At 40.7% G+C, this 26,457-nt stretch overlaps 1 protein-coding gene across 1 annotated transcript in view; it reads left to right on the top strand.

Annotated features, from left to right (window-relative positions):
* Positions 1–24,403, top strand: part of niban1a (niban apoptosis regulator 1a) — a gene marked incomplete at its 3' end in the record, with an annotated part of 43,685 nt that extends 19,282 nt beyond the window's left edge. The window contains exons 2-17 of the mRNA XM_083970035.1: positions 4,374–4,504; positions 7,120–7,248; positions 9,039–9,153; positions 9,424–9,588; positions 10,352–10,467; positions 13,135–13,239; positions 13,907–14,069; positions 15,439–15,626; positions 16,831–16,977; positions 17,319–17,429; positions 17,980–18,087; positions 19,065–19,176; positions 19,910–20,262; positions 22,101–22,307; positions 23,648–23,933; positions 24,051–24,403. Of these exons, the coding sequence (XP_083826161.1) occupies positions 4,374–4,504; positions 7,120–7,248; positions 9,039–9,153; positions 9,424–9,588; positions 10,352–10,467; positions 13,135–13,239; positions 13,907–14,069; positions 15,439–15,626; positions 16,831–16,977; positions 17,319–17,429; positions 17,980–18,087; positions 19,065–19,176; positions 19,910–20,262; positions 22,101–22,307; positions 23,648–23,933; positions 24,051–24,403 (2,789 nt within the window). The remainder of the gene's footprint in view (positions 1–4,373; positions 4,505–7,119; positions 7,249–9,038; positions 9,154–9,423; positions 9,589–10,351; positions 10,468–13,134; positions 13,240–13,906; positions 14,070–15,438; positions 15,627–16,830; positions 16,978–17,318; positions 17,430–17,979; positions 18,088–19,064; positions 19,177–19,909; positions 20,263–22,100; positions 22,308–23,647; positions 23,934–24,050) is intronic.
* Between the last annotated feature and the right edge of the window lie 2,054 nt (positions 24,404–26,457).

Here is a 26,457-nt window from a genome sequence, read left to right as displayed (position 1 = left end):
CAGTGTGAATCACATCAGTTCTGCTTCAACCTGAACAAAAACACAACTCTGCCCAAACCGGTTCATTTTCCCAGAATGAGGGAATAAATTAGCGCCATAAAATGCTTCTTTATAGAAGAAAAACAGATATTTACATAACTGTAGCTTCACTTTAAAGGTAGAGTCTGGAGTTTTGTTCGTTGCAGTTTGTACAACAAAACCTTTAAACTAGGCCCCTCCTCTCGGGCTAAGCTGTGTAGCCTCCTGCCCCAGACAGCAGCGGTTGTCATGACAACAAAGGAAAGGAAATACAGGCTGTGTTGTAAATCACCCCCTATCACGGATGTAGTGCACTATATAGTGTGTTCGCCATTTTGTAGCGTTGTTCGAATTCTCTGCGATTAATTTCATCCACTATGTAGTGGACGACAAAACACCCACAATGCACCGCGAAATTGAGTGAACAAGCGACGTACACTACTTTCTACTCCCGTATGTATCCCACAATGCAATGCGGTCGTGTTTTGCCAGAGAAGAAGAGGAAGCTAATTAGCATGTTAGCTACGATTTATTTAGGCAATTTACCAAAAAAAACTCCTCAGACGTATTTGCCTTCGCTCCGTTTGCCCGAGGAGCAGGAGTTGGGCAGCAGCATCCCAACATTAACAGGCAGCATTAAATCAATCTAATTAAAGGAGATATCAGTGAAATGTTTTTGTTAATATAAGTCCTAATTAGTCATATTTTCCGTCAGCAATCACTTACATAGAGTGTTTCGACCGGAACACGAGTCTCTCCGTCACTCTGCTCTGCTGTAACCCGAGGAGAAAACATTTCTTCTGGGATACAAGTGTTATCCAATGAGGAGAGAGAACGGCATGAAGGGCTGTGTGTGCAGCCAAGGGATGCGCGTGAATGTGGTGACGTAGCACGAGGACCAATTGATGCCTGACAAGGGCGGGGGCTGCTAACTCATGGTGCGTTCAAGGAAACTCGTACTTTGTGTTTTTCCTTCCTGTGAAGTCATACCAGTTCGATCTGGTACGAGTTCACGGGTCGGAAGTTACGAGTGGCCGTTATAGGGAACTTTCACAGACAACAGGATGGTAAAAACACGAGCTACGGGTTACCTGGAACACTACCAAGTCGTAGTTGTGACTTGAAGCTGTAACTTACGGTTTCAAAAGCCTGCCTTGAACGCAGCATTAGCCGAAACGGCCGTGAAGCTGATATCTGCTTTAATAAACTGTAGTAGAATATGTAGTAAATACAATCTGACGAGCTAAGCTAATAGCCACAGAGCCGCTAACGGCTCACGATCGGGACACACAACAGTAGCTGACCAAACCAAACTTCCGATATTTCAACAGTTTATTGTCCGAGTAACACAACCACACAGAATCACATCCTCAAATGTTCCCGCAAGGGTCTGGTTTTTCTTATTTTATTTTTATGTGTCCAGTTTGTTTCATACGTCCATGGTTTGTTTACATGATTCTCGGCGCGTCTGCTTACGTCACATCAACACCTGGAGCATCTGCTGACGCAACCACGTCCAGAAAATTACCGTCTAGTGTCCGAATTCTCCTCCCGTCGTTCCCTACATCATGTACATGATGTAGTGGATAGGGAGTGAGTGAGTGAGTGGATGATTTCGAACACAGCCACTGTCTGAGTGAAGCTCTGGAGCCATGGGCCGATAGCCGACCGTCACTCCCGGTGTCGGTGACGGATGTTAATCGCTACCGCTAGCTGAAGTTAGCATCGAGCTAGCTCACTACAACGGCTCTCATACTTGTTACCAGTCGAGGCTTTAGTTGTCGGTGACGGTGGGGAATCGGTCCGCGGCTCCAGAGCTTCACTCAGACTGGATTTATTTTTTCTTTGTTGTCATGACAACTGCTGCTGCTGAGAGAGAGAGAGACGTGCTAGCTGCTAGCACTCGTTAGCATCAGAGACAGCTAGTGCAGCTAGCAGCCCTGAGCTACTACTCTGCTGGACGTAGCTTCATCTGAGCTCCGTCATTGGCTGGAGAGAAAACACAGACTCTCTCACCATAGCGACTCTCTCGCTTCACCCAGAAACGTCCATGTGCACAACAAAACCTGAACAAAACAGAGTAAAAGACCAAAATACAGGCAGACACAGCCCCAAACAACACAGGACTAGAAGCCCAGAGGTGATGATTAAGACGGATTTCATTTGTACAAGTCTAGTGTTTATTCTAGTAAACAAAGACAGAGTGAGGTGGACAGGCAGGAGCCGTTCATTCCTAAAGCACAAGCTGCCTCCACTGTCGTATGTTAGCCTATAATAAATATTATTATTAGGCTATTGAATTAGGCTATGTATTAGGCTATTATTACTTGTGCAATGTTTACTAGCCTATGTGTTTGCTAAAAAGCTAACTTGGCTGGCGTTTGCAGCCAGTGTAAAAAATGAATGGAAAAATCTTAAAATGCAGGAAATATATCAGATAGCCTACAACAGTTTGATCTTAAAGATATGTCGTTACACACAGATATATATAGGCTATATTTTTCTCATTTATTCTTTATAATTCAACACTTGATTGTGTTAATGTGAACAGCTGCGTGCCGTGTAGAGTTGTCATCATGTTTCAGGTAAAACATGTCGACTCTTTGTGTCGGGGACTTCCTGGTTCATATTTCATTGTTCACCTGCAGAAACTGGCCACGCCCACGTCCACCCCCCAACACACACACACACACACACACACACACACACACACACACACACACACACACACATACAAACCTACCTTCCTCATTGCTGGTGTGAAACCTGATCTCAGGAGACACCAGTCCCATTAAACCTGTGTGTGTGTGTGTGTGTGTGTGTGTGTGTGTGTGTGTGTGTGTGTGTGTGTGTGTGTGTGTGTGTGTGTGTGTGTGTGTGTGTGTGTGTGTGTGTGTGTGTGTGTGTGTGTGTGTGTGTGTGTGTGTGTGTGTGCGCGTGCCCTGGATGAGAACATTGTTACATTTGCTATAAAAGCGAGACTGCAGGTTTTACCAACTAAACTGAACCTCTCCATCTGGTTTCCAGGAAGTCATGCTCCTTACTGTATACACCATGGCAGTGAACAAATAGCTGAAACCATGTCTCACATCTTAAATGGTTTCCATGTTTACAGAGGGCTCTACATATGTAGGCATGACAGAATTGTAGATTTGATATCAGCAGGTATCTCTTCTATCTTCAGGTCTTCCATCATGCTGTATAAACATTCTACTGTGAAGCCGAGTATGTTCAGCCTGTGTAACGATGTCTCAATGTTCTCTAATGTTACAGCTAATACTCCTGATGTTGTTGTTGTTAATGAAAATCATAGAGAGGTGTTGATTCATTCTGGAGGTCGACTGTACCTTTGACTACAGCCTAGAGGCCTTTCTGACCAAAGTGCTGAAATAGCAGCAGCTGAAGCAGACCATCTCTCAGCTATAGGCTACAGATGTAAACTTCTAGTCTTTATATTTGGTAGCCTGGGGAATGTGCATCAGTTGGTTGTGAGGGGCCTTCAGATGGCCGGCCTCCCTAAAAGAAGAGCTAATCAGTTGGCCAGGTGCTGCTCAGTCTCAGTTATTATTGGTAGCCGCTCAATCTGGAGGAGACGTTGTTTTTTGTATCCTTGAATGTCTGTTTTCTATCTGATCTGAGGTCAGTTTGTATGTAACTGTGTTCAGCTGCCCAGGCGCTTTGTGTCTGACCGTCTTCCATTGTCAACTGCACTGGCAGTGTTTATGTCCCTTGTGCAAGAACCCTTGTACTTCTTTATATGTGGGCATAAATAAATATTTCAAATGTACGATACGATACGATACGATAAACTTTATTGTCCCGTTCAGGGAAATTTGTCTTGGACACTGTAGCTGCGCCATAAATGCCTTAATGGCCACAATGACAAAAACAAAAAACAAAAGAACAATACACCTCAGCCATATTAATCCAACAGCATTGCACATATCCCATAACATAGCACATATTCCATAACATAACACATATTGCACACATCCCACAACATAGCACATACATACACCTCATAAATTCACCATGGTAACAGCACTATAAGAATTATTGCACAGACTCGTTAAGAGATTTGATAGAAGTTGGGATAAAATAATTCTTAAAACGGTTGAGTTTACAGCGAGGGACTCTGTATCGTCTACCTGAGGGTAGGAGGTCAAACTCTGAGTGAAGGATGTGCGAGGGGTCATTCACTATCCTCAGTCACTAATGTGTGTGTGTGTGTGTGTGTGTGTGTGTGTGTGTGTGTGTGTGTGTGTGTGTGTGTGTGTGTGTATGTGTGTGTGTGTGTGTGTGTGTGTGTGTGTGTGTGTATGTGTGTGTGTGTGTGTGTGTGTGTGTGTGTGCAGGCCAGGCCGAGGCGGAGCTGAAGCAGTTCAGTCCGTTCTACCGGCGCCAGTTCTCCGTGGCGCGGTTCAGTCAGGTGGAGGACGAGCTGGAGCAGAACAAGGAGAAGATGACGCAGCTGCTGAAGCAGAAGGTCGGTGGTGATGATGATGATTTCATTTTGATTTATTTCATTCATGGTTTACATTCTACACATGGTTGCACATATTTACATAATGTAAACATAGTCACCATGAATGAAAAGGAGCAGGATGAAGAAAACTTATAGTAGCTGCCCCTCTCTGTTGTTATAGTTACATCGGCTTACTACAACACCTATATTATTCTCTGTTTCAAAATATTAAAGATGATGAAACATAGTAGTGACAAGAAAACAAACAAAATAGCAGCGGACACCACTCGTCTATCTATCTTTTCTATTCTTTCCCTTCTTTTTCTCTTTCTCCTTCTTCTTTTTTGTAGACGCTTATCTTTCATTTTTTAAACATTTTCTTAAACTGAGACATACTTGTACAACTTTTTACACCTGCAACAGAAATACACATTTGTTTAAGCTTAACCTTGCAAATGTATGTTTAAAATCAAGCTTCAGTCTGTTTTATCCCCTTCCTCCAATTTAAACAAGATTTGTAAATGTTCTGGTATCGATCTGTTCTTTGCTTTAAACATTATTTTTAAGGTCTGAAGTTCTATTAGATCGGCCACTTTCAACAAACCTGCAGAAATAAAAAATCTAAAAAGAGAAATCCGAAGATAAAACGTGTCTCTTTGTAAAAATCAGATCAGACTCTTCTTGTGTTTCAGTTTCTCCACTTTATGATGTCATTTTATCTTCAATTATGAAACAAGATAATGGAGATAAAACAATACAGGACTGCAACTATCGATTATTTTCATTATCGATTAATCTGTCTATTATTTAAACGATTAATCGATTAGTTGTTTGGTCAATAAAATGTCTAAAAACATCAACCAGTGTTTGTCCACAAACCAAAGAGAGACTCAGTTTATTGTCACAAAGGAACAAAGAAACCAGAAATATTCACATTGAAGAAGCTGCAATCAGAGAATCTGGACTTTTTTTTCTTAAAAAAACGACTCAAACTGATAATTAGATTATCAGAATAGTTGACGATTAATTTAATAATCGATTATTGTTCGACTAATCGATGAATTGTTGCAGCTCTAAAACAATAATTCTGCTGCTCTCTACACTACACAACAAGACTTATGGTCAGATTGACCTTTATGGTTATTCATTTATCATAATGTCATCATTTATAGTATTTGTTATATGTAACATGACAATATCATTATTATTATTATTGACAATACAGCTAATTGAAAAATTTATAAATACATTATTTCATTTCATTCATTTCATTTCTTTATTTATTGAATTGGGACAGTGCACATTCATCAACACTGACGCATTAAGTATCAGTGTAAATGTGCCGGACTTAGCACAACTGCTAAATTTCAGCCGCAGTCCCAAGGCAGGTTTCTAAAAAACATAACACAGAATTTTAAAACCTTGTGATGACAAGTCATACACTGGACAATTACAAGACAGAACACAGACAGACAATACCAAGGCAAAACAGACGCAGACAAACACAATAAGAACAGACAAATTTGACCCACAGTTAAAGAACAATATACCATACATGCCCGGGAACAGACATCAGTTTTAAACAGTATTTAAACTATATGAGTGCATGTCTGATTTGTTTTTAACCAATGTTTGAGATGTTTTTTAAAGACTAAATAGTTGTCACAGTTTCTGATGTGTGGTGGTAACTTGTTCCAGGACTGAGTACCTCTTACAGAAATAACCATTTGACAAAATTTTGTTCTGCGCCTTGGTACATTACAGTCACCTCTTGTTAAGGCTCTGGTTCTTCGTCCTTCATTATTTTTTCTCTGAATAAATTTATTCAGTGGTGGGGGGGGCAAGTGCGTTTAAAACTTTGAAGATGAGACAGACATCCATAAAAATCTGATAGCTGTCTAAATCAAGAATGTTAAACTTTTTTAAAACATTACAATAATGAAAATGAAGAGGTTTCCTGTCCAGAATCTTAACTGTCTTTTTGAAGAGAGACTTGATGGGTTTCAGTATACTTTCTGTTGTGTGTGTCCATGTTGTAAAACAATAATTTATGTGTGAGAATATCATGGCATGCATATAGACTTTAGCCGTCTTGGAGGTGAGAAATGGTCTTATGTGGTAGAAATTTGACAGGTTGAATTTAATGATATTTGTGATTAATTATATATAGCCTATTATATTCTCTGTGCACTGAACATATGTGTTGTGGAAGTTCACTGATATTATTTTTTAGTTTGTAGATTTGCTTTGATCCAGTTTATTTTTTAAATATATTTTTAATGGTTTTGTTTTAGGTAATAAATATACATTATTTTATTAATGTATCTTAGTTTTTCACTATTTGTTTAGAAATGGTAATTACATTTAAAGATAAAGCTGAGTGATCATAGACGGTGGTTCATGATATTTGTCTGAGCTTCTTCATTTTCCAGGTTTTTGTTTCTGTTCATATTATAACATTGTATTGTATTGTTGTTATTATTATTATAATAGTTATTCTTGATGTGTACTGCTTTGTGTGTGTGTGTGTGTGTGTGTGTGTGTGTGTGTGTGTGTGTGTGTGTGTGTGTGTGTGTGTGTGTGTGTGTGTGTGTGTGTGTGTGTGTGTGTGTGTGTGTGTGTGTGTGTGTGTGCAGGAGGCTCCTCAGGAGGCCGAGGTTCTGTACGAGGAGGGGGTTCTGTATTTTGACGACACCAGGAAGTGGAGGGAGCGCTACGTGGTGGTGAGAGCCAACTACTGTCTGGAGTGTCACGAGAGTCTGGAGGTGAGAACCACAACACCACAACACAACACCACAACACCACAACACAACACAACAACACCACAACACCACAACACCACACAACACCACAACACCACAACACAACACCACAACACCACAACACGACTACATTGTGGCGTCCTTCATCATCATCACTGGGGTTTTTTTTGGCGGGGTCTTAAAAAGTCTAAAATTTTTGTGTTTATTTAACAAGAATACAAGTTACAACCAAGAAACATGACTCATTAATTGACAATAGAGACGGTACAAAATTGACTGTAACAACTAAATCGTAAAATAATAATAGTAGTGTAACCTTGCACTTCAAAAAGGTGCAAGAAAAACCAAAACAAATGTGCATAAAAATGATAAACAAAAAAAATAAATAATAAATGTTAAAAAAAAAGAGAGAAAAAGAAAAGGAAAATGGGCACCACCCCAACAGCACTCAGTGGTACGCTCTCTAGCACCCTATGGAGTTAAAATTTGGAAATCTAAATTTTAGGCCTTAAAAAGTCTTAAATTTGTTGAAGTGTTGTGTTCAAGTCTTATATAATTGTAGACAGGTCTTAATTTTTCTTATGCCCATCATAGCCGTACCTCAAATACTTGATGAAATGCTCCCGCAACACTTTATTGTGCTCCATTTAACGTTTTTACATCAAGGACCCTAAATTGACACAAATTAGACCACAGACCCCCATTTGACAAAATTTTGAAGCATTAAACACCAGAAATACACAAATATTTCTTCTGAGACTGAAGAATGTTTCTTTTTTAAGTCAATGTTCGTTCAAATTAGGGCCAATGGTGTGAATTTTTTGGGAAATATTGTAGAGAGGTTTCTGGAAAACACTGAAATTTCTTTAGTTTAGTGTGTTTTATTTTGGTCTTGTGAAAACAAGTACAATAGACAAATATAAAAGTATAGATATAAAACAAAACAAAGCAATAAAATGCAGTTTGACCAAAAAGGTGTAGGCTGACGCTTCAGCTATGCTAGCTCTGGTTCATCAGTTGTCCTTCCTGTCAGGTTAGCTGCAGATTTCAACTATTCAAGCGTTACACTTAAATATACAGAATTTCCATGTTTTCTTCTCCCTTTAACTTTTTCTACTGCTTTTTACCTTTAAAAGGCATTCATCTCATACTACAAGTTATATGTTTCAGCTTTAGCATTAGCCTTTTCAACATTGATTTAGCACTTTCGTCAACTAATTTAGCATTGGTTCAACAATTTCTTCAGCTCATTCAGCATTGCTTCAGCAACAGCGTTCAGCTGCTTTCAGCATTCACACGCATTTTCTGCAGGAAATGCTTCTTTTTCTAGTTTGGCCTATACTCTTCTTAAATTAACATTCACTCTGTTCACTCATTTTTCTCAAAAACAATTCTAGAAAATAGTGGTAAAATTTCTAAATAAAATAAAATAATAAAAAGTGGTAAGAAAAATTCTCCCCAAAAAAAAATAATAATTTGAAAATTTTAGAAAAAAGAGGTAACATTTCAAGAAAAAGTTGAGGACCCCCCTTAAGGACCCCTGTGGGTCCCCGGACCACACTTTGAGAACCACTGCTTTATTGAATGTATTTTCAATTACAAACGAGCCCAACACACAACTTGTATATTGTAGCCAATTTACTTTGCAAGTAATTTTGTGACTCTGCATTTCTTTTGTACGTTTTTGTTTGTCATCATATATATATATATAATATACGTAGATCTTAAATTTCATCCATAATGGTTTAAAAAAGTCTTAAATTTTCATCGTTATCCTCTCCTCCTTCTGTCAGACGTTTGTTAAAGGAGTTCCTCCGCGACACAAGCTGCTGCCTACGGGGGGCGCCGTGCTGACCACGGAGGAGCGCTACATGGCCATGGTCGACCGCTGTTTCCCCGACGACACCAGTGAGTGACAGTGACGCCGCGCCTTTAAATGTTTTTAAATGTTTTCACTCGACAGTAAACTGAGTCTGTGTCTGTTTGGATGACCGTTTCCATGGAATTTCCTCTGTAAACACAAGCAAGTCTGAGCATGTGGGTATATATACACACACAATGATGCTGTGTGTGTGTGTGTGTGTGTGTGTGTGTGTGTGTGTGTGTGTGTGTGTGTGTGTGTGTGTGTGTGTGTGTGTGTGTGTGTGTGTGTGTGTGTGTGTGTGTGTGTGTGTGTAGGTGTGAAGGAGGAGTTTGCCCCGCCCCTCTCAGCGATGCCCGGTCAGTTTCCCGTGTACCTGCGGCTGCCGTACCGGAGAGACTCGTACTTCTGCTTCAGGCAGCAAACGAAGCAGGACGACTTCCTGTCCATCCTCAACGACTGCATCCGCCACCAGAACCAAGGTGTGTGTCTGTCTGTGTGTGTGTGTCTGTAATCCCTATAGTCATAGCAGTAGGTTTGTTACCTTTAATTGTCGGCGCAAGCTGTTTTTAGAACGGCAGAGCAGAGCCGTGAGCTGCTCAGAGCTACGCTACGGAGGCTCATTATGGGATTTATTGGTTTCCCTCATCAAACTCATCAAATACACAATCCAACAACTCCACAACGCTCTGGTGGACAAGTTGTGAGCTGCACATTCACCACGCTATGAGATAATAACACAACGTTACCACACAGAGTTGTTTTAGAGGGAAATTCAGAGACTGTTGATGAAAAACTGTCCCTGAAGGCAACACGCATCAGTGGTTTTGCATGAATTTACCTTAAAATGATAAAATATCAGTTTGAGAGTGACCAAACCGTTGCGTCGTTACTACTTACTACTACTACCCCCACTTTTATTGTGAGATATCGCACCGGAAGACTCAATAACGTTCAAAGTTCAGTGTACAGCGACTTTTAAAAGTAAACTTTTCAACTTGCATTTGTTGAAATTTTGTCATTTACCTCCAAGAAGGTTCATAATTTAGCTGTTTGGAAATCGCATATTTGCCTTCAGAACCGTTAATAAAGATGCAATGATGCAACTAAAAAGGCTACTTCGACTACTTCTGTTGAATTGGTTTGGGACTTTGAGTCCAGTAACCCAAAAATGTTGAGAACCACTGGAATAGAGCTCTATTATTGATATCTGATCCATGTTTTGTGTCTCCTCCCCTGGTTCAGACTTCCTGAAGAGGAAGACGTGCGAGGTCCAGGCCTTCCTCAAAGCCATCCAGCTGTACCGGCAGGACAGAGGCCGCTACGAGGCCTGGGACATGCTGATAGGAAGTGACGTCAGGGTACGTAACCAATAATAAACCAATAAGGATAGATATAAAGTGTGTGTGAAATTAAAATGATAACTGACAATATGGACATGAGGAAGGATCAAGTTCTCATTTTGCACGACTGATTGTTTGAATGCGGAAGCAGAGAAAAGACAAAAAGCTTGTTGACCTAAGATAACAGGTTTCTTTTCCCACTGTAATTAATGTAATTAATGACCACTTTTCATGATAATGTCTTGGTATCTCAAGATAATGAGCTTTAAAATCTTGATATAACAGAATAAAAGAAGCCTTTTATTGTTCATATTAAAGCTCCATACAGTATAAAGGTAGATGTTTGTGTTAAAGCTCCATACAGTATAAAGGTAGATGTTTGTGTTAAAGCTCCATACAGTATAAAGGTAGATGTTTGTATTAAAGCTCCATACAGTATAAAGGTAGATGTTTGTGTTAAAGCTCCATACAGTATAAAGGTAGATGTTTGTGTTAAAGCTCCATACAGTATAAAGGTAGATGTTTGTATTAAAGCTCCATACAGTATAAAGGTAGATGTTTGTGTTAAAGCTCCATACAGTATAAAGGTAGATGTTTGTATTAAAGCTCCATACAGTATAAAGGTAGATGTTTGTGTTAAAGCTCCATACAGTATAAAGGTAGATGTCCATGTGTAGTGTGATTATAAAGCAGCTCTAGGTTCTATATTAATACTGTGAAAGTATCAAAGCCTCAGTCCACAGAGAAATGCACACAGCCTGGATTCAGAAATTGAGCCTTAAAACCAGCCGTCAGGACTTCCTGTCACTTTGTGATGTCACAACTAAGCCCCGCCCCCTCACCACCTGGATCCACCATCCATCCAACAAAAACTTTGCAGGATTTTAAGTTTCTCTGAGTGTTTTAATCTGAAATCTGCTCTACTTTTTCTTTTATTGGATCACTTTAGAAAACAGTCAGCCAATCAGAAGAGAGGCTCAGAGCCTCCTCCTCTCTTCTGATTGGCTGACACCGACCTGTTGCTGTTACTAGAGCTGCAGAGAGAAGCTGGTTTTTAATTTTCTAATGGCTCAACCTTTCAAAATAAAAGACATTAATTATTCAGTGTATCACTTCACCTCATTGTTATTAATAATTAATAATCAATTAGAGGAGAATGTGAGGCAGAAAGAGCTAAAAGCTGAAGGGTGTGAACCAACCACAGTCACGCTTCATTCACGTCCTCTTCATCTCAGGCCTCCAGAGGAAAACTGAGGGTGTGTGTGTGTGTGTGTGTGTGTGTGTGTGTGTGTGTGTGTGTGTGTGTGTGTGTGTGTGTGGTTGATTGTGTGCAACCAGCAGCACTGTCCTCCATTGTTGTTGTGGCTCACTCACATTGTTGTTGCTCAAAAAAATTAGTTGGAGGTGACAGGATGTTTGAATGGCTGCAGGAAGCTTCGCTGAGATCAGCCCCACATCAATGCACCTACACACACACACACACACACACACACACACACACACACACACACACACACACACACACACACACACACACACACACACAGCACACAGCACACACCATTTAAAGTCAATTTGCTCCAGCAGTAACTCAGACATTTCCTGTTGTTTCTGCTCCTCATGCAGTAAAAAATACAAAGTTCACTCAGTCACCGGCACATAGCGCACATCTGACACACACACACACACACACACACACACACACACACACACACACACACACACACACACACACACACACACACACACACACACACACACACACACATACATGCCCACGCCCACGAGTCAGAGCTGAAACATGAATGGAATGAGTGAAATGTTGGAAACAGGAACAACACAAACAGTTTCGCTTCGTTTCATAACTTGAGCTGCAGAGAGTGTGTGTGTGTGTGTGTGTGTGTGTGTGTGTGTGTGTGTTTGTGTGTGTAGATTCATTGTGTAGCTGGATGTTTTATTTTTAGTTCATTAGTTAAATGTGAGGTTTTTCTTGGTTCTTCTAATGAACGGTGATGTGGTTGGAAAAAACAGACGAAGCTCCAGAATAAAGTGACTGAAGAGCTGCAACTAACAATTATTGTCATTATCAATTAATCTGTTGATTATTTAAACGATTAATCGATTAGTTGTTTGGTCAATAAAATGTCTAAAAACATCAACCAGTGTTTCTCAAACCACCAGACGACATCGTCCTCAAATGTCTTGTTTTGTCCACAAACCAAAGAGACTCAGTTTATTGTCATAAAGGAACAAAGAAACCAGAAATATTCACATTGAAGAAGCTGCAATCAGAAAATCAGGATTCCCCCCCCCAAAAAAAAAAAAAAACTACTCAAACTGATTATTAGATTATCAGAATAGTTAACGATTAATTTAATAATCGATGAATTGTTGCAGCTTTAATCACACACAGTAAATTCTGTTGTGATCTAATCAATAAAAAAACTTTAACTTTTTGCAGATGCAGCACTGCACAAACACTCTGATTGTCTCTCTGTTTTGGAAATTTGAGATATTACAAACACGTGTGTGTGTGTGTGTGTGTGTGTCTCTGTGTGTGTGTGTGTGTGTGTGTGTGTGTGTGTGTGTGTGTGTGTGTGTGTGTGTGTGTGTGTGTGTGTGTGTGTCTGTGTGTGTGTGTGTGTGTGTGTGTGTGTGTGTGTGTGTGTGTGTGTGTGTGTGTAGGTGATGGCCAACGTGGTGATGGAGCAGCTGCTTCCCTCTCTGGAGAAAGACATGCTGCCTCGCCTCAAGGCCAAGAAGACGGAGAAGAAGAGAGTCTGGTTCGCTGTGAGTCCAATTAAACCTCGTCCTGTCTTTAAAGGACAATTCCGGGCAAATATTTCAGCTCTAATAGAATGAATGTTTAGATTTTCTTTTTACTGTCTCCTGTCTGTCCTGCAGCAGTTGTGTCTGTCCCAGCTGAAATATTACACTGCAAAAACTCAAAACCTTTCCAAGAATACTTGTCTTATTTCTAGTCAAAACAAATCTCATTCTACTTAAAATAAGACTCATCACATTAAAAGCAGCTTGTTTTTAGACACTTTTTACTTCTTTCAAGCAGATTTTCACTTGAAATAAGTAGAAAAATCTGATAGTGGAGCAAGTTTTTCTTTCTTATCACAAGCACAAAAAACTTGCTTTCACTGGCAGATTTTTCTACTTATTTCAAGTGAAAATTAGTTTGAAACAAGTGAAAATGATCTAAAAACAAGTTAATTTTTAGGTGATGAGTCTTATTTTAAGTGGAAAGAGATTAGTTTTGACCAGAAATGAGACATTTTGACTAGAAATAAGACAAATATTCTTGGAAAGATTTTGAGTTTTTGCAGTGTAGAAACTAGAGCCCAGGTTGAATTTAGGAGTGATGGAGTCAGATATCTGAGATGTTTGACACTCAGTGAGGACTGTAGCTGTGTTAGTGAAGTGTTGTGTGGTGTGTAATGCTGCTCAGACGGTGGAGGCGGCCTACATCCTGGTCCAGGAGCAGCTGCTGGACGGTCTCACGGCGCTGAAGGACGACTGCCGCGCGTCGCTCCGCCAGCAGGAGGTGCTGATCCACTCTGACATGGACCAGATCCTCCAGTCCCGACGGCAGCTGGAGGAGAAAGTCCGAGGTACGGGCTCAGTCTGATGACGATTAGATGATGCAGTTGAATGTCTATGGCCGGTGCGTGTGCAATAATGTAGCTATGTCGTAATTATGTGCGAATGTTTATAGCCGGTGCGTGTGCAATAATGTAGTCAGGGTGCAATCATGTAAGGATGCTCAGTCTGGTTAAAGTAACCATACCTAGTCTGAGCATGTGTAATTGTATGTTTTTATAAGGCAATTTATAACTCAACGAATCATGTCCAATCCTCCTGCAATTATGTAAATTTACTAATTTTGTCTACTGGTCCTCCATCTTTATGGACTTTTTATGTTAAAGCAGAAGTAAGTGATATATTTGTGTTAATCTAAGTCTTAAATAGTTATATCTTCCGACAGCAATCACTTACATAGAGTGTTTGGTCTGAAACACGGGTCTGTCAGTCATTCTGCTCTGCTCTGAGCCGAAGAGAAAACATTTATCGTATCCTACAGTTTTTATCCAATGAGGAGAGAGAACGGCATGCAGGGCTGTGTGTGCAGCCAAGGGACGCCATGAATGTGGTGACGTAGGGACGAGGACTGTTATGGTGCGTTCAAGGAAACTCGTGTTTTTCCGACCGTGAAGTGGTACCAGTTCGATCTGGTACGAGTTCACGGGTCAGAAGTTACGAGTGGCCGTTATAGTGACTTTCACCGGTAAAACAGGTCGGGAAAACACGAGTGGGTTGCCTGGAACGCTACAAAGTCGTAAGTTGTGACTTGAAGCTGTAATTTATGATTTCAAAAGCCTGCCTGGAACGCAGCATTAGCCAAAACCACCGGACCACTTACTTCTGCTTTAATTGTTGTATTGTTTGGGGACTACGGATTAAGGCCCAATCCCAGTTCTCCCCCTTAGCCCTTCCCTTTAGCCCTACCCCTTCATCTACCCCTTCCCCTTGGCCCTCGGTTTTTAGTGAAGGGAAGGGGTGAAGAGTGTCATAACTCTAAAATCATGCCACATAGTTATTTATACAGCTCCTTCTGTTCCGTCATCTTGCTCTTGAACGAGGGATATTATGGGAAATCCATTGTACCCCTTTATTTTAAGTGAGCTCCCAGATAATCTTGATTTCTAGGACTATGTAGCCCCTCCCCTTAGCCCTAGCTCTTGACCAGAAGTAGAATTGGGACACCACTACCCCTCACATGAACGCGCAAAATTAAGGGGAGGGGCTAAGGGGGAGAATTGGGATTGGGCCTAAATTTAGCAGCAGTGCTAAGTCCGGTGTATTTACAGTGAACACTCATGTCCATTAATATGCATTGTCCCATCTAAATAAACAAACAAACAAACAAACAAATAAATAAATATGATGATGATGATGATGAAACCTCTACTTCCCGTGCAGCCCAGGTGTCTGAGCCGGCGGAGAAGCTTTGCTCCGAGTCGGTGCAGCCGTACCTGGGCTCGGTGCTGGAGGAGCTGATGGAGCCGATCAGCTCCGGCTTCCTGGAGGGACGGCAGCTGAGCGAGGCCACGATGGACCGGGTCTGTCAGGACTTCCTGGGTGGAGGAGACAAGGAGCAGCTGAAGAAGGTCAGTAATGTAGAAACACTCACACAGAGTTCCTTCTGCTTCTCTCAGAAAGTCTTTGTATTGGAGTCAATGAGGAGCAAGGAAGAGACATCACCGCACTGAGAGGCTCACAGTTTAAATTCTGTAAGTCTCTCTGCTTTGATGAGCACATTGTTAGAGAGAGGACGAGTTTGTCTACAAATGTGGAAAAAATCCCGTGTGTAGAGTGTAAATTGTGTCCTGGAGCAGCCTGGAAAGAGAAAAGTTACAGACAATTTGATGATGTCACGAACATCACGAACATTCCGCGCAATACACACCCATTTTGATCATGGTCATTGAACAGTGATTAATCAGAAACTATAATACCTATCAAAATGTGGATTCATACACCGATAGATGAGACTTGTGTCTACATTTTAAAGTTTAAACAGAGTCTCTAGGTGAAAGTATACCGGAGTAGTAGACGTTTTAAAATGCCCAATAATGATTCTACTTTTTCACCTCCTCCCATTCATTACAATGGGAAACATTCTGCAGTTTTTCCACAACTTATGGGTTAGGGTTCAACCTGTAACTCGTGTTTTTCCGACCAGTGAACTCGTACCAGTTCGATCGGGTCGGAAATTAATTTAATTAAATTTTAATTGTATATATTTATTTGAAAAGGACAATGTACATTAATAACATCAGTTCTTTTCTCTTTTTAAGGAAGAGAAAAGAGGAAACCCAGCGTAAATGTACCGGGATTAGCAAGTAGCTAATTTTCACCCGCATGCAGTCCTCTGGCAGTTTACATAAAGAAGATTTCATAACAATTAGACAGACACAGGTATAACAGGACAGACATAGAATCAGACACAATATTAACAGGTGAAATAAGACAGACAGAACAATAAGAACTAGACAGAGCAAAACACAGGGATCAGAGGTACAAAGAAGTTCTAACAAACATTCAAGACAGGCAACAAGAACAAAACAAAGCACAAAGACAGAGAGGTAGAATAAAGTGCTATAGTGGCCATGCTTTACACTGTAAATTACGGGGTTGTCTGCCGTTCTAGTGCATTTTCACAAGTAACATGTCGGAAAAACGCGAGTTACAGTTTGCCTGGAACGCTACAAAGTTGTAAGTCCTGACTTATGGGTTCAAAACCCTGCCTGGAAAGCGACGTTACATTTCGACAGACAGATGTATGATGTATGGACTGGTGTGTGTCCTCAGGCTCTGTCCTCCATGGGGAGACCGAAGCTGCTGAGCTGCTTCCAGAGGATCAGTTCTCTGCAGGAGAAGCTGCAGCATCTGCACCAGAGGTTCGCTTTCTCCAACATCACAGGAGTCATCCACAGCGCCCAGATCGACCTGCAGCTGGTACACACACACACACACACACACACACACACACACACACACACACACACACACACACACACACACACACACACACACACACACACACACACACACACACACACACACACACACACACACACACACACACACACGGCTCAGACAGTGTAGGTGGAGGGATTTTCTCATCCAGTGATTCATCAGCTGATATTTATGACACACTGTTTGTAACTTTCCCTCTCTGAGCTGAAACATGAGTCCAGATGTGGGCGGCGGCTGCTGCTTTTCCAGATGTTTGCAGCTGGTTTTTCTTGTTCAGGGTTTTAAACTCGACCTCCTCTCTGTCTCTGTCTCTCTGTCAGCTGATGGAGAACGCAGCGTTCACGTTCGAGCAGCTGCTGCACAAAGCCGTGCAGGACAACCCCGACAACGCCGGCCCCGCCGTGGAGAAGGTCAAACACAGAGTGCTGAAGGTCGGTTTGTAGCAGACGCACAAAAACAAAAACCTGCAGCTGAAGAGTTGAAGCAGATCCTCAATACATTATAACAATGTCACTAATATATCATGTTTACACAAGAGTATCTCACAAGTCACTGTGAGAGACCTGCTGTTAGATATTTAGTCTATATCTGATCATGAGAATCATAAGAAACAAATTGTTTAATAACAAGAAACTAATAATCTCATAAATAAACATGTATTTTATTAGTATAAGGTCGTACTGACTCAATCCTGCTTCATTACAAACTAATAACAAACTAATAACGAACTAATTTCCCCTCAGGGATAAATAAAATATAATCTATAATCTATCTATTAACATAATTACATCATAATTATTAGATGATGATGAGGGAAAAACTAAAACAAAATGAAAATGAACCATGAAGCTCTGATGATGATGATGATGATGCACCAACAATATGTTTATGACGTTCAGTTGTTTGTGCAGATGTTGTTTTTGTAACTGCACAACGTTAGAGATAATAAGTGTTGTGTTGTTGAATCATGTTGTGGTGCAGCAATACGACTACGACAGCAGCACGGTGAGGAAGAGGATCTCCCAGGAGGCTCTGGTCTCCATCACTCTGCCCTTCATCAAGAGAAACCTGGCCCCCAGCTGCAACGCTGTGAGTCACACACACACACACACACACACACACACACACACACACACACACACACACACACACACACACACACACACACACACACACACACACACACACACAGGCTGATTGTGGTTTGCTGTGAGAGATGATAGTTTATTTGTTTTCAGTTGTATTTGTTATGGTCGCGTGACGATGCAGCCGCTCGCCCGCTAATAAATCAATAAGGAAATAAATAAATATAGCGGATCATCGCAACGGCACAGTGTGTAGTGTCAACACAGCAGCAACATGCAGTCATCCATCATCACTGTCCTGCTCTTGGGACGTCCACGGCTGCTTTATTGTCCCAGTTCCTCCCTGGTTTCATCTGTGTTAATTCAGTCAGGCTGAGTTTCCATTACGCTGCCGACAGCCTTTGATCCGTCATCAGTGTGACGGGACAATCATATAGATAAACGTGTATGTGCTGATTCAGATAGTTACAATAAATAGGGGTTATTGTGATTATTAATTCCATTTAAATGTGCCTGGAACTGTGTAAACCTGCCTGTGAGGTCTTGGTGACGTGTGCGCACCAAGTCAATTGCCTCCCTCTTCCACGGTAAAACTTGCGCCTCGCGCGCGGCGGATTTAAAGGCGAGGAGAGGAGCTCATTTGATTGGTGAAGATCTGACTCGGCTGTGTCAAACCCACTCCACGCCTTCTCTCCTCCCTCTATGCCACTTGCGCCGGTGGGAGGGAAGTAGGCGGGATGCGCCCCGCTGCGCTTCGCCGTGCATTGAAGGGAAATTGCAAACTGCTCCTGGACACGCCTCGTTGGCGAAGCGAAGGCGAAACGCAGGGCTGATACGCTGCGCCTGCACCTAGTCTAGGAAAATAGAGCCCAGTGTCTCTATAACTTTGTGCCTCTGTCTCTGTGTCTCTGTATCTTTATGTCTCTTTCTCTCCTTGTCTTCATATCTCTGTGTCTCTGTAACGTTGTCTCTGTCCTTCAGGGGCTCCAGAGTCTGGAACAGTCCATCGACTCGGATCACTCCAACTTCCTCCACGTTGAGAACGTGTACGACAGCGTCCTGCTGCGGCTGCTGGACCAAGAGGTCACCAAAGGTACAGAGAATAAGAAGAATATTTGTCTTATTTCTTGTCAAAACTAAACTCTTTCTGTTTAAACTAAGACTCGTCACCTAAAAATGAACTTGTTTTTAGATCATTTTCACTTGTTTCAAACACATTTGTATTTGAAATAAGTAGAAGAATCTGCCAGTGAAAGCAAGTTGTTTGAGCCTGTAATACAAAAGATTTAATTCAAGTGAAAATATGTTTGAAAAAAGTAAAAGCTGCTTTTAAAATGATTTGTTTTGACTAGAAATAAGACAAATATTAGCGGTAAGATTTTGAGTTTTTGCAGTGAAGGTAGGAAGACGCACTGCAAAAACTCAAAATCTTTCCAAGAATATTTGTCTTATTTCTTGTCAAAATGTCTCATTTCTAGTCAAAACTAATCTCTTTCCACTTAAAATAAGACTTTATCACCTAAAAATGAACTTGTTTTTAGATCATTTTCACTTGTTTCAAACTAATTTTCACTTGAAATAAGTAGAAAAATCTGCCAGTGAAAGCAAGTTTTTTTTGTGTTTGTAATAAGAAAGAAAAACTTGCTCCACTATCAGATTTTTCTACTTATTTAAAGTGGAAAATTAGCTTGAAAAAGTAAAAAGTGTCTAAAAACAAGCTGCTTTTTATGTGATGAGTCTTATTTTAGGTATAATGAGATTTATCTTGACTAGAAATGAGACAAATATTCTTGGTGAGATGAGTTGTCTCTAATCTCTCCCTCTAGTGGTGAAGGAGGCGGCGAGCCTGAAGAAGTTCCACCTGTTCACCGACAGCAGAGACCTGGTCAGCCGCTCCAGCCGCTCCAGTCTGTCCTCTCCGCCCGTCTCTACGCCCGGCAGCCCGGCCACCGCGCCGTCCTCGCCCGCTAAAGCCTCTTCATCTTCATCATCATCATCCGTCCCCCAGCCGCCGTCGCCGCTGGTGGCCAACGGCGTGTCGCCACGGCAACAGCAGCAGCAGCAGGAGGAGGAGGAGGAGGAGGAGGAGGATGGCGAGCAGCGGCCGGCGGACGAAGCCTCAGCGGACGGCGGTGTGACGATGATGGAGACGCCGCTGGGGACGGTCGAACAGAAAGAGGTGGAGCTACTGTAGGGTTGCACAATTCTGGGAATTTTCAAAGTGGGAAACTTTCCATGGGAATTAACAGGAATATATGCAGGGTATCCGCGGGGTCTTGAAAAGTATTAAAAGGTGATAAATCAATTTTTAAGACCCTTAAAAAGTATTAAAAAGTATTTTCATGACTTTATAAAGTCTTAAATTTTGAAGGTATTTCTTTGAATTAGCTGTCCAAGAGTTTGAGTCCTAAAAACCATTGTAAAAATGTGTGAATTTATTAATTTTATTAAAAAACAAAGATGAACCGGTACATAAAATAGAAAAGAAGATTGTTGTTTTTGTTTTTTGAGAGTGGAGCAGTGTTTTTTTTTTTTTTTTTGATAAACTTTGCCTTTGATTTATTATCCTAGCCTATTGTAGTCTTTATCACAAACTAAAACTGTTACGTTAAAAGTGTCACGGATGTAAATGGTTACAGCTTGAAGTGGCAGTGAGGTGTTAAAAAATATTGAGAAGGTCTTGAAAAAGTCTTAAAAAGGTTTTAAAATTAACTTCAAGATCCCTGTATAAACCCTGATATGGGAATTAGATTCAGATTCAGATTCATAATTTATTGTCCCCAAGGGGAAATTCATTTTCACAGTTCTGTTCCAGACAAAAACACCAACACATGTGCAACATCAGAAAAAAATAATACATACATACATACATACATACATACATACATACATACATACATACATACATACATACATACATACAGTATATATACAATATAAACAAAACGGGAATATATGGGAATAAATCCGAAATTTACAAAATTGAAGGTTGAGGGAACTTAAATGGGAAAATAAATTGTAGCATAAACTTGGCTAAAACAACCAGATTTAATGCAAGTAGGCTACACTTGTAGGAATAGAGAAGTCTGAAGTAACTCCAGACTTCTCCTCAGTTACATCCCTCATCTTTAAAGTCTCTGTCGCCAAGGTAACGGTAACATCACGTTGATGCTTAAAACCTTAGATCCTAATGAACTGAATAAAGAACGGTTACACACAGCAGCTGTAATGTTCATTGACAGTGTAATCAGATTACTCCTCACTAGGGTTGCAAAATTCCTGGAATTTTCAAAGTTAGAAACTTTCCAACGGGAATATATGGGAATAAATCTGGAATTTACAAAATTGAAGGTTGGCAGGGAATTTAAATATAGTTGGGGAAAATATATTGTAGCATAATCTTGGCTAAAACAACCAGATATGATGGATATGATACAGTTTGTTTAAATTACCCCCAATTTCCAGTTAAGTCCCATAAATTCCCATGGAAGGTTTCCAATTTGGAATATCTCCAAAATTCCCCAACACTGCAAAAACTCAAAATCTTACCAAGAATATTTGTCTTATTTCTAGTCAAAATGTCATTTCTAGTCAAAACTAATCTCATTCTACTTAAAATAAGACTCATCACATTAAAAGCAGCTTGTTTTTAGCCACTTTTTACTTCTTTCAAGCAGATTTTCACTTGAAATAAGTCGAAAAATCTGATAGTGGAGCAAGTTTTTCTTTCTTATTACAAACACAAAAAAACTTGCTTTCACTGGCAGATTTTTCTACTTATTTCAAGTGAAAATTAGTTTGAAACAAGTGAAAATGATCTAAAAACAAGTTCATTTTTAAGGTGATGAGTCTAATTTTGAGTGAAAAGAGTTTAGTTTTGACCAGAAATGAGACATTTTGACAAGAAATAAGACAAATATTCTTGGAAAGATTTTGAGTTTTTGCAGTGAACTTAACTTCCAATGGAAAGTTTCTGGAAATTTACTGAAAATGTTCCACCCCTTTGCAACCCTACAGGTGGAACTGAGCGCCGTCGTCCAGGAGGCGGAGCCACCGGCCGCCGCAGCAGAGGAGGAGGAGGAGGAGGAAGAGGAGGACGCCGTCCAGACCGTGAAGACAGAAGACGACGACGTTGCAGCTGCAGCAGAGACGACCGCCGCCATCGAGACGCAGGACGTGAAGGAAGCAGCAGCTGCAGAGACGGAGATGGAGAGACGAGAGGAGGTGAGTTCTCTGAAAACTGAGAAAAACTGTTATTAGGCTGGATGGCACCAACAAGGTTTAATTTAATCTAAGATTAGCTCTAATCAGAGATTAGTAAAACTCAGTTTAAAATGAGTTAATCCATGTTTAAAATTAAGCAGAGCTCTGTTGCACCATTTAAAATTAATCTCAGTTTAGTAAAACTCAGTTTAAATATTGAATTTAAACTGATTTAAATCAGTAGGGACAAGTGTGTATAAAGGAATTGAAATTACTAATTAAATATGCAAAATGGAGTTTTGTTCGTTTGTAAACAAAACATTCAAGCTGGGCGGCTCAACTGTGTAGACTAGAATCCTGCCCCTGACAGCAGCAGTTTTAGATCTAATCTGTCTTAATTTTGAACTAGGTTTACAGTGCAACAGAATTTAAACTTAAACCATGATTGAATCTGCAATAGTGTTTTTCATTGTCAGGTTTAAGCATCAAATGATGAATAACTACCAAGTCTATCATTGATGAGATAAAGGTATAGACTGAATTAAATGTGTTTTGTAGTTTGTCTTTCTGACCAATTTTGACCGTTTTATGACAGGTACAGTACTGCACTTTGCCTTGGTTTTACTCCAATGGAGTTATGGAGTAAATTATCCATGAGTTTCAAATGTCGTCGTACACCTGCCATGTTGGGGACCAACACAGGTGTTTCTGATTGGCGTAGAACTAATTACACCTGTGGGTCCCCAACATGGCAGGTGTACGACGACATTTGAAACTCATGGATAGGATGTAGTAAGTACAGTTACTCTTTATGGATACTGCACGTTGCCTTGGTTTCACAGTGTTTTTTTTGGAATGGACAGCAAAATAAAAAGCCCAATAACTTTGGACATTTTAGCAGCATCAATATCAAATTCTTAGCCTGACGCACCAGACTACATCATTAACATGTCTAGTGTGTCAACGAGCGGTAGACCTCGGCTCAATCCAGGGGCCGGGATGAAGGCTGTCTTTCAAACTGCCTCTGCACCAATAGGGTAGCGCTACGACCAATCAGAGCAAAGAGCAGGATGTCGTTAGCCTGACAAGTCAATTAAAATGTATGTCGTCATGGCGTTAAGCCGCCCAACGACTCTCTAAACAGATAGAGCGCTGTGATTGGTCAACACAAACGGTGTTCCAGACTCAAAAAGTTCCTATGGCTCGTTTCTAGACCCACCTACGGAGCAAAGAGATCTGCTGCCGCTAGGGTGCAGAGAGATTTATAGGCTATCAAATTCTACCAGATTGAAGAGAATATGCCTTTACACTTTTGATTGGTCAAACTAAAAATTGAAAAAATGCACTTTTTGTCTTTGTAGGGCAGCTCTGTTCAGACGGCAGCAGAGACTCAGAGCTCTGAGGTTCTGGTGGAAGCTGCAGCAGCTGTGGAGGAGGAGGAGGTTTCCAGCACCGTGGAGAGTTTACAGACGGACGCAGAGGAAACAGAAGTTCCTGAAGCTCCTGAAGCTCCTGAAGCTCCTGAAGCCAGTCCTGAGGCGAGTCCTGGTCCTGAAGCTGGTCCTGGTCCTGGTCCTGGTCCTGGTTCAGAAACAAGTCCTGGTCCTGCAGCAGAGGAGACCAGTCCTCCAGATGGAGACGTAGGGAGTGAGATCTCAGTAGTCGAGCAGACAGCGCCCTCTGGTGGTGAAGCTGCAGCTCTGCAGCCGGACGGACACACAGAACCAGAACCAGAACCAGAACCAGAACCAGAACCAGAACCAGAACCAGAACCATCTCCCATCTCCTCTGATCCCGTTCCCAACTCTCTGGACGCGTCGGTGGGAAGCGAGTCGCCGCCCCCGCCACCGTCCGACCTGAAGTCCACAGAGGAGGAGGAAGTCCAAGTGACGGCGCCGAGCAGCGAGGACAACGTCTCCACGACAACCGGCAGCGTCGTGGAGGACGAGGACAGCATCAACGTTAACGCCTCGACCTCGGCCTCTCCGTCCTCTCCGTCCTCCCCGGAGCTCCGCCCCCTGGGCTGCGTGCAGGACATCCGGGACCTGGTGGAGGAGGTGATCGAGGTGGAGGAGCTGGTGCAGCGTTATCCTGACGGCGTTCCCAAAGACCAGTGAAGATCTGGAACGCCGCCACCGCAGGACTACACTGCAAAAACTCTACATCTTACCAAGAATATTTGTCTTATTTCTAGTCAAAACAAATCTAATTCTACTTAAAATAAGACTCATCACATTAAAAAGCAGCTTGTTTTTAGACACTTTTTACTTCTTTCAAGCAGATTTTCACTTAAAATAAGTAGAAAAATCTGATAGTGGAGCAAGTTTTTCTTTCTTAGTACAAACACAAAAAACTTGCTTTGACTGGCAGATTTTTCTACTTATTTCAAGTGAAAATTAGTTTGAAACAAGTGAAAATGATCTAAAAACAAGTTAATTTTTAGGTGATGAGTCTTATTTTAAGTGGAAAGAGTTTAGTTTTGACTAGAAATGAGACAAATATTCTTGGAAAGATTTTGAGTTTTTGCAGTGTAAAACCATCCATCCGTCCGTCAATCCGACTATGGAGCTAAATTGGGGTCAAATGTTTTGTGCTTGAAAAAGTACAATTTTAAAACTGATAAACTTCAAGTTTTGATCTTGAATTTTGAAAAATACATCAACGTATTAAAGGGTTAGTTCACCCAAAATTGAAAATTTCCCTCATTATCTCCTCCCCCTCATGTGGACTAAGGGCTGGGAGAAGTTTCAGAGTCCTCCGTGGCTTCTCTGAGTTACAGGGGGTCTCGGCGTAGCAGTGCATGTCCATATGACGGTTGCAAATGGATACCAACTGTCTTCGTAACAAAAAGACACACCAAAAAACATCCAAATACCTCCATGCTGCTCGTATGTAATGTCCGTCATGTATTGAAGCCCCGACATGAGAAATTGTCCCGAAAAAAATTAAATAAGTCTATATTTCAAGCTTGTTTGTAGCGGAAGCTTCTCGAAGCTCCTCTTCCTGGTTCGTCCAAATTTGACGAACCAGCCCTTAGTCCACATGAGGGTCAGTAGATAGTGAGTGAAATTTCAATTTTGGGTGAACTACGATCAACTCTGGTAATTCTTTTGAATAAATCATTTATTTTTATTTTTCACTTTCATATGTTTTGATATTTGGGATCTTATTTCTTTCAGTTGTTTTATCTTTTCAGATTCAGATCTTAGTTTTTTACAGTTTCAAATCTTTTTTTCAGATTCATTCAGATCTTTCTTTATCAGATAAAACATGCAACTGAAAGAAACAGGATCCCAAATATCAAAACATATGAAAATGAAAAATGAAAATGAATAATTTATTCAAAAGAATTAACCAGAGTTTATCATAATTATAATTTAACCTGAAAAAACCTTTTGTACGTTTATTTTTATTTTTAATACGTTGATGTATTTTTCAAAATCCAAGATCAAAACTTGAAATTTCAGTTTCAAATTTAACTTTTTCAAGCTCAAAACGTTTCATTCCCCTGAAGGAGAAACTGAAGCTTCCACAACCTCCAACAACATTATGCATGAAATGACTTTAATTTATTTATACAAATAATTACGTCAGCAGCCGTAGATACAACACAACTCGTTTCCTTCAGTGACTTTTAAAAAAAAAATCTTTATTTTAACACCAAATTTGTTTGCAAAAAAAAAACTTTATGATTTAAAACTATTTTCTGACAGAAGATTTAATGATGTTGTAGATTTATGATCATTTTAACAGGAAGATTTTATCTCTGAGAGCCTAGCTTAGCTTAGTTTAGCTTAGCATAGCATAGAGGCTGGAAGCAGCTGCCTGGCTCCGTCGAGAGTTATAGGGATAGTTCAACATTTCTTTTTAAAATTTGCATAAAGTTTTTAGGTGTTTCCACGTTTCCCTCATCAAACTCATCAAATACACAATCCAACAACTCGACAACGCTCTGGTGGACAAGTTGTGACCTGCACATTCACCACGCTATGAGATAATCACATATATATGAAGCAAATACTGAGAACTACTTTCTCTTCTGAAATCCCTCCGCCCAGCAGCAGCCGTGTCTGGAATGTAGTTCCGGCTGCATTTCCCTCTAAAACAACTCTGTCTCTAATGTTACATGATTATCTCATAGTGTGGTGATGAACCTACTGCTACTATGACT

Source organism: Trachurus trachurus (assembly GCF_905171665.1).
Source record: "Trachurus trachurus genome assembly, chromosome: 4".
Classification (NCBI taxonomy): domain Eukaryota; kingdom Metazoa; phylum Chordata; class Actinopteri; order Carangiformes; family Carangidae; genus Trachurus; species Trachurus trachurus.
Note: the sequence above shows the minus strand (reverse complement) of the source record. Positions and strands in the feature narration are given on the sequence as shown.